The sequence below is a fragment of the Diadema antillarum genome, unplaced genomic scaffold (assembly GCF_040938485.1).
Source record: "Diadema antillarum isolate AM-2024a unplaced genomic scaffold, OU_Dant_1.0 seq00001311_RagTag, whole genome shotgun sequence".
Taxonomy (NCBI): Eukaryota; Metazoa; Echinodermata; class Echinoidea; order Diadematoida; family Diadematidae; genus Diadema; species Diadema antillarum.
The window spans coordinates 353,179-367,222 of record NW_027272084.1 but is presented as its reverse complement, the minus strand read 5'-3'; the positions used below and the strand labels follow the sequence as shown (position 1 = coordinate 367,222).

At 37.2% G+C, this 14,044-nt stretch overlaps 1 protein-coding gene across 1 annotated transcript; it reads left to right on the top strand.

Moving 5' to 3' along the window:
• The first annotated feature begins 2,205 nt into the window (after nt 1-2,205).
• On the top strand, nt 2,206-13,840 carry LOC139708126 (acetylcholinesterase-like). Its single transcript, XM_071620102.1, has 9 exons — nt 2,206-2,598; nt 5,489-5,648; nt 7,608-7,685; nt 9,151-9,269; nt 9,691-9,852; nt 11,360-11,668; nt 12,126-12,466; nt 12,774-12,964; nt 13,794-13,840. Exons 1-9 carry the CDS (start codon nt 2,206-2,208, stop codon nt 13,838-13,840), a joined length of 1,800 nt encoding a protein of 599 aa, XP_071476203.1.
• The last annotated feature ends 204 nt before the right edge of the window (nt 13,841-14,044 follow it).

The window sequence follows — 14,044 nt, the reverse complement described above, 5'->3', positions numbered from 1 at the left end:
CATACATGTATTTGAGCAGAGATTGCTTCTTCAGTTTGGCCTTAAAAAAAAACAGCAAAGAGGCAGTTTATACGTATAATTTGGGTAAAGACTTCCTACATCAGGACACTTTACGTGTCTTCGTAATGTTGCTTTTTGCGCTAGCAATATATATATATATATATATATATATATATATATATATATATATATATATACATACACGTGTATATATATCTTAGGTTGTTCAAGGGACTATAAGAAGAACCACAAGTTGGATAAGAATATACACTGATGTTTTATAATACGCAGTATTTTGAAAAATTAAACGTGGGTAGTATTCAGAATTTAAGCACATAGCAATGATAGCCCATTTGAATACATGTATACCCTCTACTTCAAGCGTGCCCGCTTTCCAAATAGTTGTATCCTTCTTTACTTCCACTAGTCAAGTGCTGGCGTCGAAGCACAATAAAAGTGAAAACCCTTAAACTATGCCCAAGTCTTGTCTTGTAGTGCGATTTAGCAACTAATTCACCTAACCCCATTTAAAAGAAATATTCCCATGCTCATCTGATGCAAACACCAAAACCTAAAATTGTTAATTTCATGTGAGAAAAAAGAAAGAAGAAAGGAAATATATTGAAGATCAACGTACAGGTCATTTACAGATACCCATGTGAGGTGATGACATCATCATTAAAGTATGCTTACGAGTAGTGTTTAATACCAATTTTATATCCGTCTTTTTTTTTTCTGTGGGCCGTCTTGAACATAATGTAAAGGTTTAAGGTTATAGAGCAAGCAACCCGTCGTGTCGTCTGCATTTGTAAAAAAAAATAAAAAAATGACTCATAGTACAAACGTGGCGCTCCTAATGGCAATGTTTTACGTCATGATCTTTGAATTTGAATTTGAATTTGAATGTTCTGTTTTTGGCCCTGAATTTCATAATTCTGTTGATAGCAGTCCAACTAAGCTTTAAATCTTAATACTTTTACTTTCAAATTAAAGTTGCATTTTCAAAAAAATAATCCGATATATGGCGGTATGAGTTATGCTTTTGTAAATCCTGCTTTAAAGTTTTTTTTTAAATTTTTGTCGTTTGTTCGTTCTTTTAATACAATCTATTACCTCTACGCCTCGGTGAGCCCATGCATCTCTTGCTTTGTGTGTGTTGGTTTTGACCCTTCATCTCCGCTTCCTTTTCCCCTTTCCTTTTCATCTTCAACCTCTTCCTGTTATTCCTTCCTGGGTACTGAGTAACCTCTTTTTTATTTTCATTTTTTCTTTGCCGCAACGGACCTGCCTTGTCTTCGTATTTGTGTGTGTGCGTGTATGTGTGTGTCCGCGCGCGCTTACGTGTGTGTGTGTAGGTGTGTATTACTTTTTGTCTCTTCTTTTGAAGGCAATACCTAGTCAAGTCTATCAGCTCAGCAAGTAAGATATCAGTTATTGTTTATGAGGAGCCAGCATATACAAAATCGGGCTTTTGGCAGTCCCCTCCTTTTTCATTCGATTTTGATTTGAAATTTAATTCAAACCATTTCAGTTCCATTCTATTCAAATTTAAGGGGCGCACAGACATTTCATTTTCTTTGGTAACGTAAAATAAGGTTTCATTAGCATAACAAAGAAAACTGATAAGAATTTTGTCCTTCGAGATTTACCACCGAAGTCACATTTATTGCATGACAGTTCATAGCAGTTTCTTTGATGGCAATATTGTAACGATTATGTTTAATTTTGTGAATTCAAATTGCTATCTGCAATTGTATTTTTGTTGGAAATGAAATGGAAATAGTATGCAATAAAATCTTCTTCTTTATCTGAGTATAACTGCATGGAGTACTGGTCTCCTTGGTTGGTACACCCTTCTGCCAGTCACAACATCTGACGATATTAAAATATCTTGTTAAGTCTGTCATTTCCTGTTTGTTTAATCTTGTCCGTCATTTGATCAGTATGGAATTGCACGTTGAAGGGTGAACAGTTGAAGGAATTTCAGGAAGGTGGCGGGGGGGGGGGGTGCTTTTATGTCAAACGTATTGAATACGAGCGATCCTCCGTGCAAGACCTTTGGCCCCACATCATCTCTAGATACATTCAAATGTTGATCTCTCATGACCCTTCACGTGCAGTCACCTAAAGTCATAATACGTTCCCAGGCAATTTTGCAATCCTACGCTGAGACCTGGGAAACAAGCTTATTCTAGTTATACCAAAATGGCTGCCACACGGATTCATTCTTTTGTCCTTGCAATTACATTCTTCGTCTGTCTTCACCATCTCTCTTCTGCAAGTGATGGTGAAGACCGGCAGCCGATTGTGCAGGCTGGTAAGGCCACCTTTCGGGGGAAATACATCGATGTCAGGTCTCATCACCTACCTGATTTCAGCGAAGAAGTGGCAGCGTTTACTGGGATACCTTATGCAGAGGCACCCATTGATGAGCGGCGTTTCAAACGCCCTGTGGCGAAAGCCGTTGAAGGGGACTTTGATGCTACCAGAACCGACATATTTTGCGTACAAACCATACTACCTATCATGGATGTGCAGTTTGGTCTCCCACAGACTGAAGATTGCCTCGTCCTTAATATCTATGTGCCACAGCCTCAGGTATTTGTTTTTCCATTTCCATTTCAATATCACTTTAAATCCATTGCTATGTGGGCCCTTTTTCTTTGAAGGCAATACAAAAACGATAAAACAGTAACGAATATCGAACTAAAACAAAAAAAAAGTTTTTAGGGCCATATTCAATAAATTCTTTAGATACGAAATATTCAACCAATTGTTGCATTATCTCTTTCGTGATATCCCTTGGTACATAGGCAGTCGCAATAATCATATACTCAAGTGATGTTTGAGGTGACATCCATTTCTTAACGAAAAAAAAATCGAGAGAAATTATCCACGGGGCTTCACACACAAGGGTCATAAAGGTGCAAGTGCACGGGGGGGGGGGATTACGAATGACCTTATTTGATTTTATTACAAAATATGATTGTGCTTCAAAGATCTTCGAATTTTTATGTAATTTCTAAGTTAGTTGTAGAAACGACGCTACGTTTGTGCGAAATTAATATGATTACTACTTGACAGAAATATCCTTCATCATTGACTTGTATCTACTTTTTATCTACTTTTTAAAGGTTTTAGTCGTGAATTGATGCAGATGGGAGGTACATTGTCAGGTCCATATTGTGACCATAAGTTCTCAAGATTCACTTATTTGCTTTACGACATGAAGGATTGTATGTGTGTGTGAGAGAGTGGATAGAAATGTTTTATTGTACCAGAATTCCTGTTCCTATATAGCTATAAAATAACTTCTGCTGAAACGGATATCAATTGATAAACATGAACTTCTTAAACAGTGTCATTCCTTTTGTCTAATGATAATGCACGTACGCACGTACAAAGCATTATCATTTTGAGGATTAATATTGGAGTGTGTCATTTAAGAATAAAAGGAATGTGCTCCAATATTCAGAGTACATGTAATTTTACTGCATTTATGCAAAGGCGCTTTAATCATCAGTTCTCATTTTAATATCTGAATGAAGGTATGGTGGTTCTTACAATGAGTTAGAACAGTGATGTCATCCGTAAAAACATAATGACACAAAGACTCGACTTTGGGTACATCAACAATGTCGGATATCACATAATGGATGAATCGTGACCTTATATGCATACAAGTGGTTTGCGTGTTTAGAGAAGAAACGACCCTCTCCAACACCCCTACCCTTCTGTCAGTCTCCTGAGAGTTAATACATTAATTATGGGCGGGGGGGGGGGGGGTAATAGGGGGAGGTGGAGGGGAGCAAAAGCTCACTCTAATTTAGGGGTTTGTTCTGCTAACATCCACCTGCCCCCCCCCCCCTCCGCTACTCTCCCTCGATTGCGTGTTCCCACTAAATTTTGAATATTTCTCCCCCTCCCCGCCACATATTTCTGCGTACCGCCATGCCTTTTCTCTCTCCCTCTTTCTCTCTCTCTCTCTCTCTCTCTTTCTATTTCTTTCTTTCTCCAAAGTCCAAAGGCTTGCAGAATATATGAGAGTAACATACATACACTATAACCACGTTTTACCAGATGTACTTGGAACCTTTAAGAATTGATCGTTATCTACTGTGCCGATTTCATCAGTACAATCGTCAGATAAGTGAGACCATTGACTTTGAAGTGCAATCTATACAAGACACTCTATGAAGAAAATAATGCATGAATTGATAGGTAAATACAAACTTCTACCTTTAAACATGCACATTAAACAGGATACATTCACTATGCTTTCATTTCCATGTAACAGGTAAATATTAACAACATTGTTTATTAAGTAATCTACCTGAATATGCACGAAGAAGAATTATTTTGACTCTTTAATTCACTTTCGCCACGAGAATGATAACCTTAGCATTTTCAGCATCATGTTAGTTTTATGATAATAAAACAAACATTTACCCAGAAGGCGCAATCTTGATATGACGTATAGATTTGGCTGTAAAGTATAAAATCTGCCCGATGAATTATTATCGCTGAAGCCATTATGTCTTCATGTTATGGAACTGTAACTAGATTTTGAACTTTTAAGATGTTCTCTCTGACTTTTATTTCTGTAAGGCGACTGCGCGGAGACAATGAAAAAGTTACAAAAAGAACAAAAGATAATCATCTTACTAGGCATCAGATACAGTTATCAATGTGAATCACTTGCGTAAGGACAAAAATAATCAGAAAGGTCGAATGAGTTATAAATTACTTAACAAGCTGACAACTAGAACGATAGATTCCAGCCAATAAGAGTGATTTCCGTTAGAAAGAGAGACGGAGAAACTGGGACCCATTTCATATGAATTTGATACGATAGCAACCATTGCTGTAATAGCACTTGTCATAATAACGACGAGAACCCAGTTTCAGAGCTACCAAGTCTCACGCATTGTGAGTGAGACTCAAGCATTTAGGGTCTGTCTCACGATCTCAGGCATGACACCCATTTTTCTCACGCATTGGGAGCATAGCTTAAAGGATTAAAGTGAGAGATGCGATTGAAGGCATATTTCCCTGTTGTCTTCCAAATTAAGTAAAAAATAGTTACGTATGCACCAGCTTGCACCATTAAGAGCTAAAAATTGAAAAAGCTCCCTACCGTGGGAGGGGGGACACTCCCTCCCATACCCTCCCCTCGCTCAGTCGCTTCGCTTCCTCGCTCACGCACATGTGGGCGCGCCGAGATGCTGAGTCATGAAAATCTCACTCATTAAAAAAGAATGAACTTGGCATCTATGCAGTTTTCTGATTAGATGTTGCTATTGGAAGTTGCCATTCCAGGTAGAGTTGCTAACCTAACATCTTTCATGAAATGGGACCATGGGCTCTTAACTTCACCATGTGTGATATAATACTGTATAGATTTACTGTTTACACAGATACAGAAGAATATCCAGCAAAACTGCCTATTTAGCCAATAATATGAGCTCCTTCGTCCTCCTTCCTCCAGCCGAGATCGGCAGCGGTGATGGTCTGGATCCACGGAGGGGGTTTCCAGATTGGAGGCGGGTCCATCCCGGCAATGTTGCCGACACCACTGGCTGCCATTAACGATGTCATCGTTGTAACGTTAAACTATCGACTTAGCATCTACGGTTTCCTGACAACAGGTGGGTTGAGATTGGTTTCGACGTTTCGAAGCTTTTCAAATTAGGAGGGTAGTGAAAAGATACAGAAAGAGACCGAGAATATTGTATTTGTGTTCGTTTGGAAGCACATTATACACACTTTGTTCACTCTGTACTTTTTATTCCAAATTCCAAAGATTATAGAAATTTTCATTCCAGTAAAAAAAGAAGGAAATACACAAACATATGAAATAATAGCAGATAGTATCTTTTCTTTTCAAGAAAGGTTTGTGAAAAGAACGGCAACCAATAATAACATGCAACATTGTATGTCAAACTGTTACGTCCTAGCGCATAATATTATCATAAAGGTACATGCAAACACAAAACCACCTCATTCACACACATAATGCAAACATGAAAACACGAAACCACTCGATAGCCGGATAACGCAGCTGTTTTTCATGTCATGCGTTGGGTCGAGTCGGAAAACAAGGGAACCCGCGTGACATAAGATTACATCTACAGTGTGGATGTAATTTCAAAAGGAAATCTAATATTAGTTAAATAAATTCAATTAACTACGCTCTAAACAAAGCCAACTAAGCGGCAAAAAGAGAGAACAGATTTTACTCTAAACATTTACCATTCTGAATACCAATTGCAGCAGGTGTACTCGGTATATTTGGCAGCATCTCTGACCCAGAAGGATAAGTGATTTTTTTATTGTCAGGGTCTCGGTAGACTTAAGTTGTTAGTAGTCTGGCTTCCAGACCGTCTGCTCGTACTGATTTCCTTCCCGAAAATATTAACGCCCTCTAACGACAAAAGAAGTAGCAGGTTCAGCTTGATAGTCCTGCACACGTTCGGCAAAGGAAGCAACTTCGTCGCCGCGGAGGACGGATTTTGTAAAAGGAGTACAGGTGACAAAGGGTTTAGAAACCAGACTACGATAGACGGGATTCTGACCAACTCGGTGAACGTTTAACATACTCATGTTGACATACTGTACAACTTGGTGTTTCAATTTCACTGGAGTAAGGTTGATTATAGATGTCATGCATGTGTGTGTCAAACGTCTCAGGAATACCATTAGCAAGCATATATTACAACAACAATTCTATTTATTCAAACCTATATATACAACTAATGTACCTTTTCTTATGTACCTTTTCAAATTTTGTTCTGTATCGCAAATATCCCGTGTATATGCAATGTACATAATTTCTTTGTTCATTTTGATGGAGGTGAAAATTAATAAATATATATATATATATATATATATATATATATATATATATGTATATATATACATATTATATATATATATATATGTATATATATATATATATATATATATATATATATATATATATATATATATATTATAAACGAAGAATCAAGAAATAAACTAGTAATGCATTCTTTTGCCAATAAAGAATGAGTTTATTGTTCTCAAATTTTCGGTGGCCTCCACCTTCTTCAGGAGTCTCGACGGGGAATGACGGTACCAAAACACAAATTGAACACGAAGAGCTCGCACTCATATACAGACGTGGTTGCTATGAGAGTGCTCGATTCTATTCACGTTCAATTTGTGTTTTGGTACCGTCATTTCCCGTCGAGACTCCTGAAGAAGGTGGAGGCCACCGAAAATTTGAATACAATAAACTCATTCTTTATTGGTAAAATAATGTATTACTAGTGTATTTCTTGATTCTTCGTTATATTGGAGCCAATACGTGAATTCGCAACATTTCATATCTATCTATCTATATCTATCTATATATATATATATATATAAATATATAAAAACATATATGGTTTTATATACTATATCATACATTATGTTGTTTCTTTCTCTCTCTTTCTCTCTCTCTCTCCCTCTCTCTCTCTAATATACCGTTTTGCAATATTTTCTCTCTTTTTTGGTAATATCTTTAACAATGATAATGATAATAATTCTGACAGATACTTTGTTTCCTGTTGTTTTGTCTTTAGGAGACGACGTTATCCCTGGTAATCTTGGGCTGCTTGATCAGAGGCAAGCGCTCATATGGGTTCAGGAAAATATCGCAGGTACAATATCCTAACGTTCAGCCATTTCGCCTGCAAACAGACAAGAATAGATAAACATATCCCAATTTACACTTGTCTTCATCTTTAATGCATAACAGCAGGGTCAAGAATAGAGTATTAGTAGTAACATTAATATTAAATTAATGAATTAGGAGTAAAATGTAATTGAGATGTTTTATTTTCATACTTTGTACTCATTCAAGCAAATGTCATAATGTGCCTGGTTGATACCTTTTGCTGACTATTGCTAGTCACCTGGGGCGAATCAAGAGGGGTCGTTATCTTTGACCCGTTATTATCATCTTATTAACAATTATTGTTTTCTTTAACATGAGAATTCGACATGTTCACTTCGGTGCATCCAAACCGAAGTATTGCTGGGTGAATGGTTGATTCAAACAATTAGGCCTAACTAAGAATGGGAAATTTGTTTTCTAGTGAAAAAAAAAAACAGACTTCATTACAATGACAAGAACAAAATACTGCAAAATAATGCAATATATAAAAGAAAACTATTCAATCAATAACAGTCTTTAAATCTACAAGTACTTGTTACGCAACTGTGTGTGTGTGTGTATGTGTGTGTGTGTGTGTGTGTATGTATGTTTTTCCATCATAGCAGGGCTGTTTCAAGGTGATGCAATCAAACGTGTGTTTCATTCATATTTGTAATGTGCGAATATGTATAATCATGTTTTACATCCTCCGTAATGGCTTTGCCAGACATAGACTAGTGCTCTATCTTCCGTCCCACATTTCAAGTCTTCATATCGTTCAAGCAATCATTTTCATTGATCATTGTCTGAAAGCAATGCTTGTTAAGTAAAATACTTGTTATGAAAAAGGAGGTTATAAATGACTTATTTTGTTAGTGCAGTTTACACCTTTAAAGAAATGAGTATATGAATATAAGAACGACCCAAGTCCATGGAAGACCATTTCGAGTAAACTTTAGAAAACTTCATATCTTTTTTATTTTTCCAAAAATGTTCTTTTTAACTGTGATGGGAAGGCAACATTGTATATACAAATTAGAACATACATTATTATGACATTTAACATTTACATTAATTGTGGAGAGGCCATTTTGTGTGATGGACTTGGGTCGTTCATATACATGATATTTTGCTATAGAGATAAGAGAAGGATGATAGAAGGCGCTATAATATGAATGTAAGAATGACCCAAGTCATTCATTCTAACATTGATATAAGATTTAACTCATTCATTTCAGGCACTTCCGGGGGTAATAAGGATTTATCATTCATACACAAGATGAGTCCATGCATAAGCTACAATTTCCCATGTCAAACTGAATTTGGCCAAAAATTGGACTTGGGTCGTTCTTATATTCAGGTTTTCAAATGCATGTAGTGATAGTGAATGACTTGTAGTGATGTCGGAGACTAGCTTTGGCGTGCAAAATAGGAACAACTTCAATTTTTTTTTCTTTCCTTTTCTTCAGCCTTCGGTGGCGATCCCGCTCGGGTGACTATCTTCGGAATGAGTGCCGGAGGGGCGAGTGTCAACCTCCAAGTGTTATCTCCTATGAATGCTGGTCTCTTTTCAGGCGCTATCATGCAAGTAATGTCTTGATTCTAAGCCTTATATAGAATATATATGATATATATAATATACATAATATATTCAAAAACTATTAAGTAATTAATCTAATATGGATTACCTGGTTGACCTCACACCAACTTATCAACTTATCAAGGTCTCATAGCATTTACTTTTACATTAACTTACCAAAATCAATGTGACATAATGGTCAGAGACGTTTGAGCAAGGTGATCATACACTTTTACAAAAGAATTATCTTTTTTTTAACGGGGGGAGAAGACATTTTCTCTCTCATTTCAAAGAGACCATCATAGTTGCTCCAAAACGTTCTTTTCCCGGAAAGTATTGAACAACATTGTGTCGGCGTTTCAGTCACTCTTTCGTCCGCATTTTCACACACTTATCCTCTTGTTCTTATTCATTATGCTGGAATGGACAGAGCGGATCGGCTTCTGAATGGTCTACGAGGACTAGAGAAGAGGCGAGAGAGAAGGCGTTTACCCTGGGCGAGGCGCTAAACTGCGACGCGGTAACAAGTGAGGAGCTGCTGGAATGTCTCAACAGCAAATCGGTGGAAGAGATCGTCGACTTTCTCGCACGAGTAAGAATAGGATGGCATTTGCTGTGGCACCAGACAAAGGAGGAGGAAAAAAAAAACTTGCTACTCGATGAATTATAGTATTATGTTTATTCTACTGTTTTAAAGACACGGTAGCGTAGCAAGACATGAGTGGCCTGTCTGAATCCATCTTTACTCGCTGTCCACGAATAGCGCCCGTCAGCGTATGCGCATCGAAGCGTATGCTCTATCGGTTAGGACCGACTACGTGAGAGATTCATTGGTCTTCTGACTATTTACAAGGAATTCAGAAAAAAAAAATGACAGAAAAAGAGGCTGTATATGATATATTATATAATATATATTTGACCAGCGGGCCAGGCTTCTTAAGCAATGGTATCTCCACGCTACCTGGTCTTTAATGCATTTGTGACTTTTGTACATCGGTCCCTAAAAGAGTATAAGCGTGTGTAGTGGACGCCCTTAAAGGAAAACATTACTTATTAACGCTTGCTTATGCCATTATAAAATAGTAATGATACAAATTATGATAATCATAATAACAATTGTTATGATTGGAATGATAATAAATCTAATGATAATAATGATGATAATATATCATATCATGGGGACAAACTTAAGGTCTTTTACTTACGCCTGCCCCAAACTTGGAAAAAGCCTTCATAAGGACATCAAAATGTTTATGACATGTTACACCTTTAAAAAAAAAATGTAAACAACTTTTTGCTTTTGTCTTATTTTGGCTCTGGATTCATGTCCCTTATGCACTCTACAGAGGGCCTGTGGGCAGTAAAAGTTAAATGTGTTATTATTATGACTAATATCATTATCATTATTATTATTATTATTATTATCATTATTATTATTATTATTATTATTATTATTATCATTATTATCATTGTCATTATGATGATGATGATGATGATGATGATGATTATTATTATTATCATTATTATTATCATTATCATTATGATTGTTATCATAATGAAAATGTGTACTAATGTGTTGATATTCTTTTCGTGCGAGTAATTTCTTTTCCCTTACTATTTTTCTTGAGCCTTGAAAAGTAATTTGTGACAACAAAACAAACTGTATACATGGGCGTGTATGTTTATCCACTGGTTATATTTTAATCCGCATTTTGATAAATAAATTCTTAATTTAAAGTTATACATTCTATTATTAGGTAGAGAAAATTGGAGAAGATCCCTGCCCTCTCGCAATCACCTCCCAAGCCCCCCCCCCCCCCAAAAAAAAAAAGAAAAAGAAAAAGAAAAAAGAAATCTTGGTAAATCAATTTATCAAATGTATTGTTAAAAACATCATCTTTCAACAAAATTATTGACAAATAAATGCGATAAATCATTTTCAAATATTTACAATTACTGTTTTGCTTATGGCCACTTATGAAGTAAAGACATGAATTTAAACATGTTAATTGAGAAATCATGGAGGTATTTTGGTAAGTACAAAAAGTGTCATTCTCTCCTCTTCTGTTGCAATATTTTTGCTCTCATATCCCTGATAGGATATAGATTTCGCGTCAAAAATCATGTCTCGCCCTGTGGTCGACGGCCAATTCATTCCACGAAATCCTTTGGACATGGCTGCTGATGGCGAGTTCAACCGTGTCAACACAATGATCGGCTACCTCAGCGACGACGGGACCGTGTTTATGCTGCCACAACTTCGAGGCTTAGAGGGACACCATAAACCAGTGATGAACAGGACGGTCATGGAGCGCTTCCTCAGTGATAACCTATTCTTCATGGACGAAGGTGGCATAGACCACCAAGTGCTTGACGCGATCACATTCGTCTATTCAACAGCTGATGAAGTAATTAAACTAAATCATTTTTTTTTTATACAGGCGTGCCAAAAAGAAAGAAAGAAAAAGAAAACTTTCTCTACATCTATCGCTCTATCCATCATTAAAAAAAACCTACAAAGTGTTGAGTCAAATGAAGAAGAATATCATTCTGCTACTGAATTCGCGGGTGTTTCTTTTAAGCATATTCTAGGTCTTTATGTTAGAACTATCTCACTGCACATCAGCTACTTTTCTGGTATGATAATTACTATTAGGGCCATGATACGTTTCTCTTTCTTTTTTACACTGACGTATGAGATAATGAAACATTAAAAACATGATAGCTGCAGACAATACCTCTTTTTCGCCCTTTGGTCAGTAATATCAGGGTGAAGAGTCGTATAGTCATGTTTGTGTTTCTTCTTTAGGCGTATGGTAAAGAGTATGAAGATAAATATTTCAAGTTACGATTTTGTTTCCACAGCTGAGCGATCCCAACCGCGACTACTTCGACATGGTAGCCGAGCAGTTCGGGGACAGTTTTTTCGCTTGTCCAGCCTTCGACATAGCGGAGTACCTTTCCGCAAGAGGAAACGCAGTCTACATATACGTCATGTCCCATGTCCCCTCAATTTCCTTCTGGGGCAGGGACGTCACGTGGGTGGGTGCGACTCACGCAGAAGATATCCCGTTCGTGATGGGTTCGGCCCTCACAGTGTCTTGCGACGACGACAGCCTCCGAGTTGGCGAAACAAAATTCACCAGCGAGGAGGCACGCATATCATTGCAGATCATGAAATACTGGTCCAACTTTGCAAAGACGCAGTAAGTTGAGATTATAATGTATAAAATATTGTTACAGCTTGACATTAGGTATTACAGTGTATTTCATAAATCACAAGATGTCAGCTTAATGACGACAGGACTGATGGCCCTATTTGTACACGAATTCAAGATGTAAGTTAATCTTACGCACAAATTCTAGTTTGTATTTTTCTTTCTATTTGATCTCATCAGTAGTTGCACATGAGGGATATGAAATCAGAGCCATAAAAATAACGGGGATATGTTGTTTCATTCAATGATATATATACAGACGGACGTTCATTTTTCTCTTTTGTTTTCGTCCCAGAAATCCCAATCTCTCGTCAGTAGATGACAACGATGAGGTTGGCTCTTTGTACCCACCTTGGCCGAAATTCAACAAGGAGAAAATGGCTTACAAAGACATCTCGTTGTCCTTCGAGAACCGCTTTGGTCATCCCAAGCCGAAGAAATGTTACTTCAACGACAAAATGTTGCCGCAACTTCGAGCAAATGCAGGTAAAATATATGATAATGTGAAGTGTGATCACACTTTAATTTCAATAGTTCTGTTCCACTCACCATTCATCTTGCAGAAATCATAGTCATGGAATGCCCATGGCTTCATGCACATTTACCGTTACTGCATGGTCCAACTCCATTGACTAGATGATGCATATGCACACGGTACAAAACACATCATACATTTCTCATGTTTCGTTCCAACTCATTCCCATTATCTTATGCCAGAAAAACAACAACCAGCAAACCAGTCAGAATGATATGTGCACATACGACACACACACACACACACACACACACACACACACACACACACACACACACACACACACACACTCCTGAATGCTTCCGTGTTATATTTTATTTGACTTTGACATTTTGACATAGTTGGGGCGTGCTGTAGGAGCCTGGCGATTCATGGCAATGACGTTTACATATTTCTTGCCCCAAGGAGCCCTGTTTAATGTGCCCCTGTCGTATTTTCTATTTCTGCTTAGTTACTGTTTTTATGTTTCATTCCCTTTCTCTATCATATTGCATCGAAATAGGTCTGTGACTATTACAGTTCGCACATATAGAACGGCTTAATGCTCGTTAACATCTGACTTTTCATAAACTTGTCTCCTCTTTGCCTTTGAGTTTTTGATCTCAGAAAGAAAACTAAACAAAGGAATGAATGAATAAACAAAATGAAAAAGGAGTGATAACCTTTTAAGTTTTTACTTTCTTTCGCGAATATATGCTCAATGATAAATATTTTGCACAATTTTGCACAGTTGCACAATGTAACTAAACTCCATTCTGTCTTCCCTCATATTTTACACAGCCGAGATCCAACGCCTGAGGTCCATGGTTGGAGAGGGAAATGACTAATCCGTGATTCCCAGTACCATTGGGTCTGTTCGGAGCATGGAACATGCTTGGATATTTGTTCCAGATTTCGCCTTTTCGCGTCATACTACTTTTTCATACTATTACTCAGCTCTAACTCTTCATTCTGCGACAGTTCGTATTACGAAAAAAAAAATGTTGGGTGCGTGTTTTCTATATTTTCCTGAGATCAGCAAGATTCATGTT

Coding starts and splice junctions, on each gene's coding strand:
- LOC139708126 (XM_071620102.1), top strand. CDS start 2,206: ATGGCTGCCACACGGATTCATTCTTTTGTCCTTGCAATTACATTCTTC. Junction 9,270..9,690: donor TTTCAGGCGCTATCATGCAA/GTAATGTCTTGA, acceptor TGGAATGGACAG/AGCGGATCGGCTTCTGAATG. Junction 11,669..12,125: donor TCTATTCAACAGCTGATGAA/GTAATTAAACTA, acceptor TTGTTTCCACAG/CTGAGCGATCCCAACCGCGA.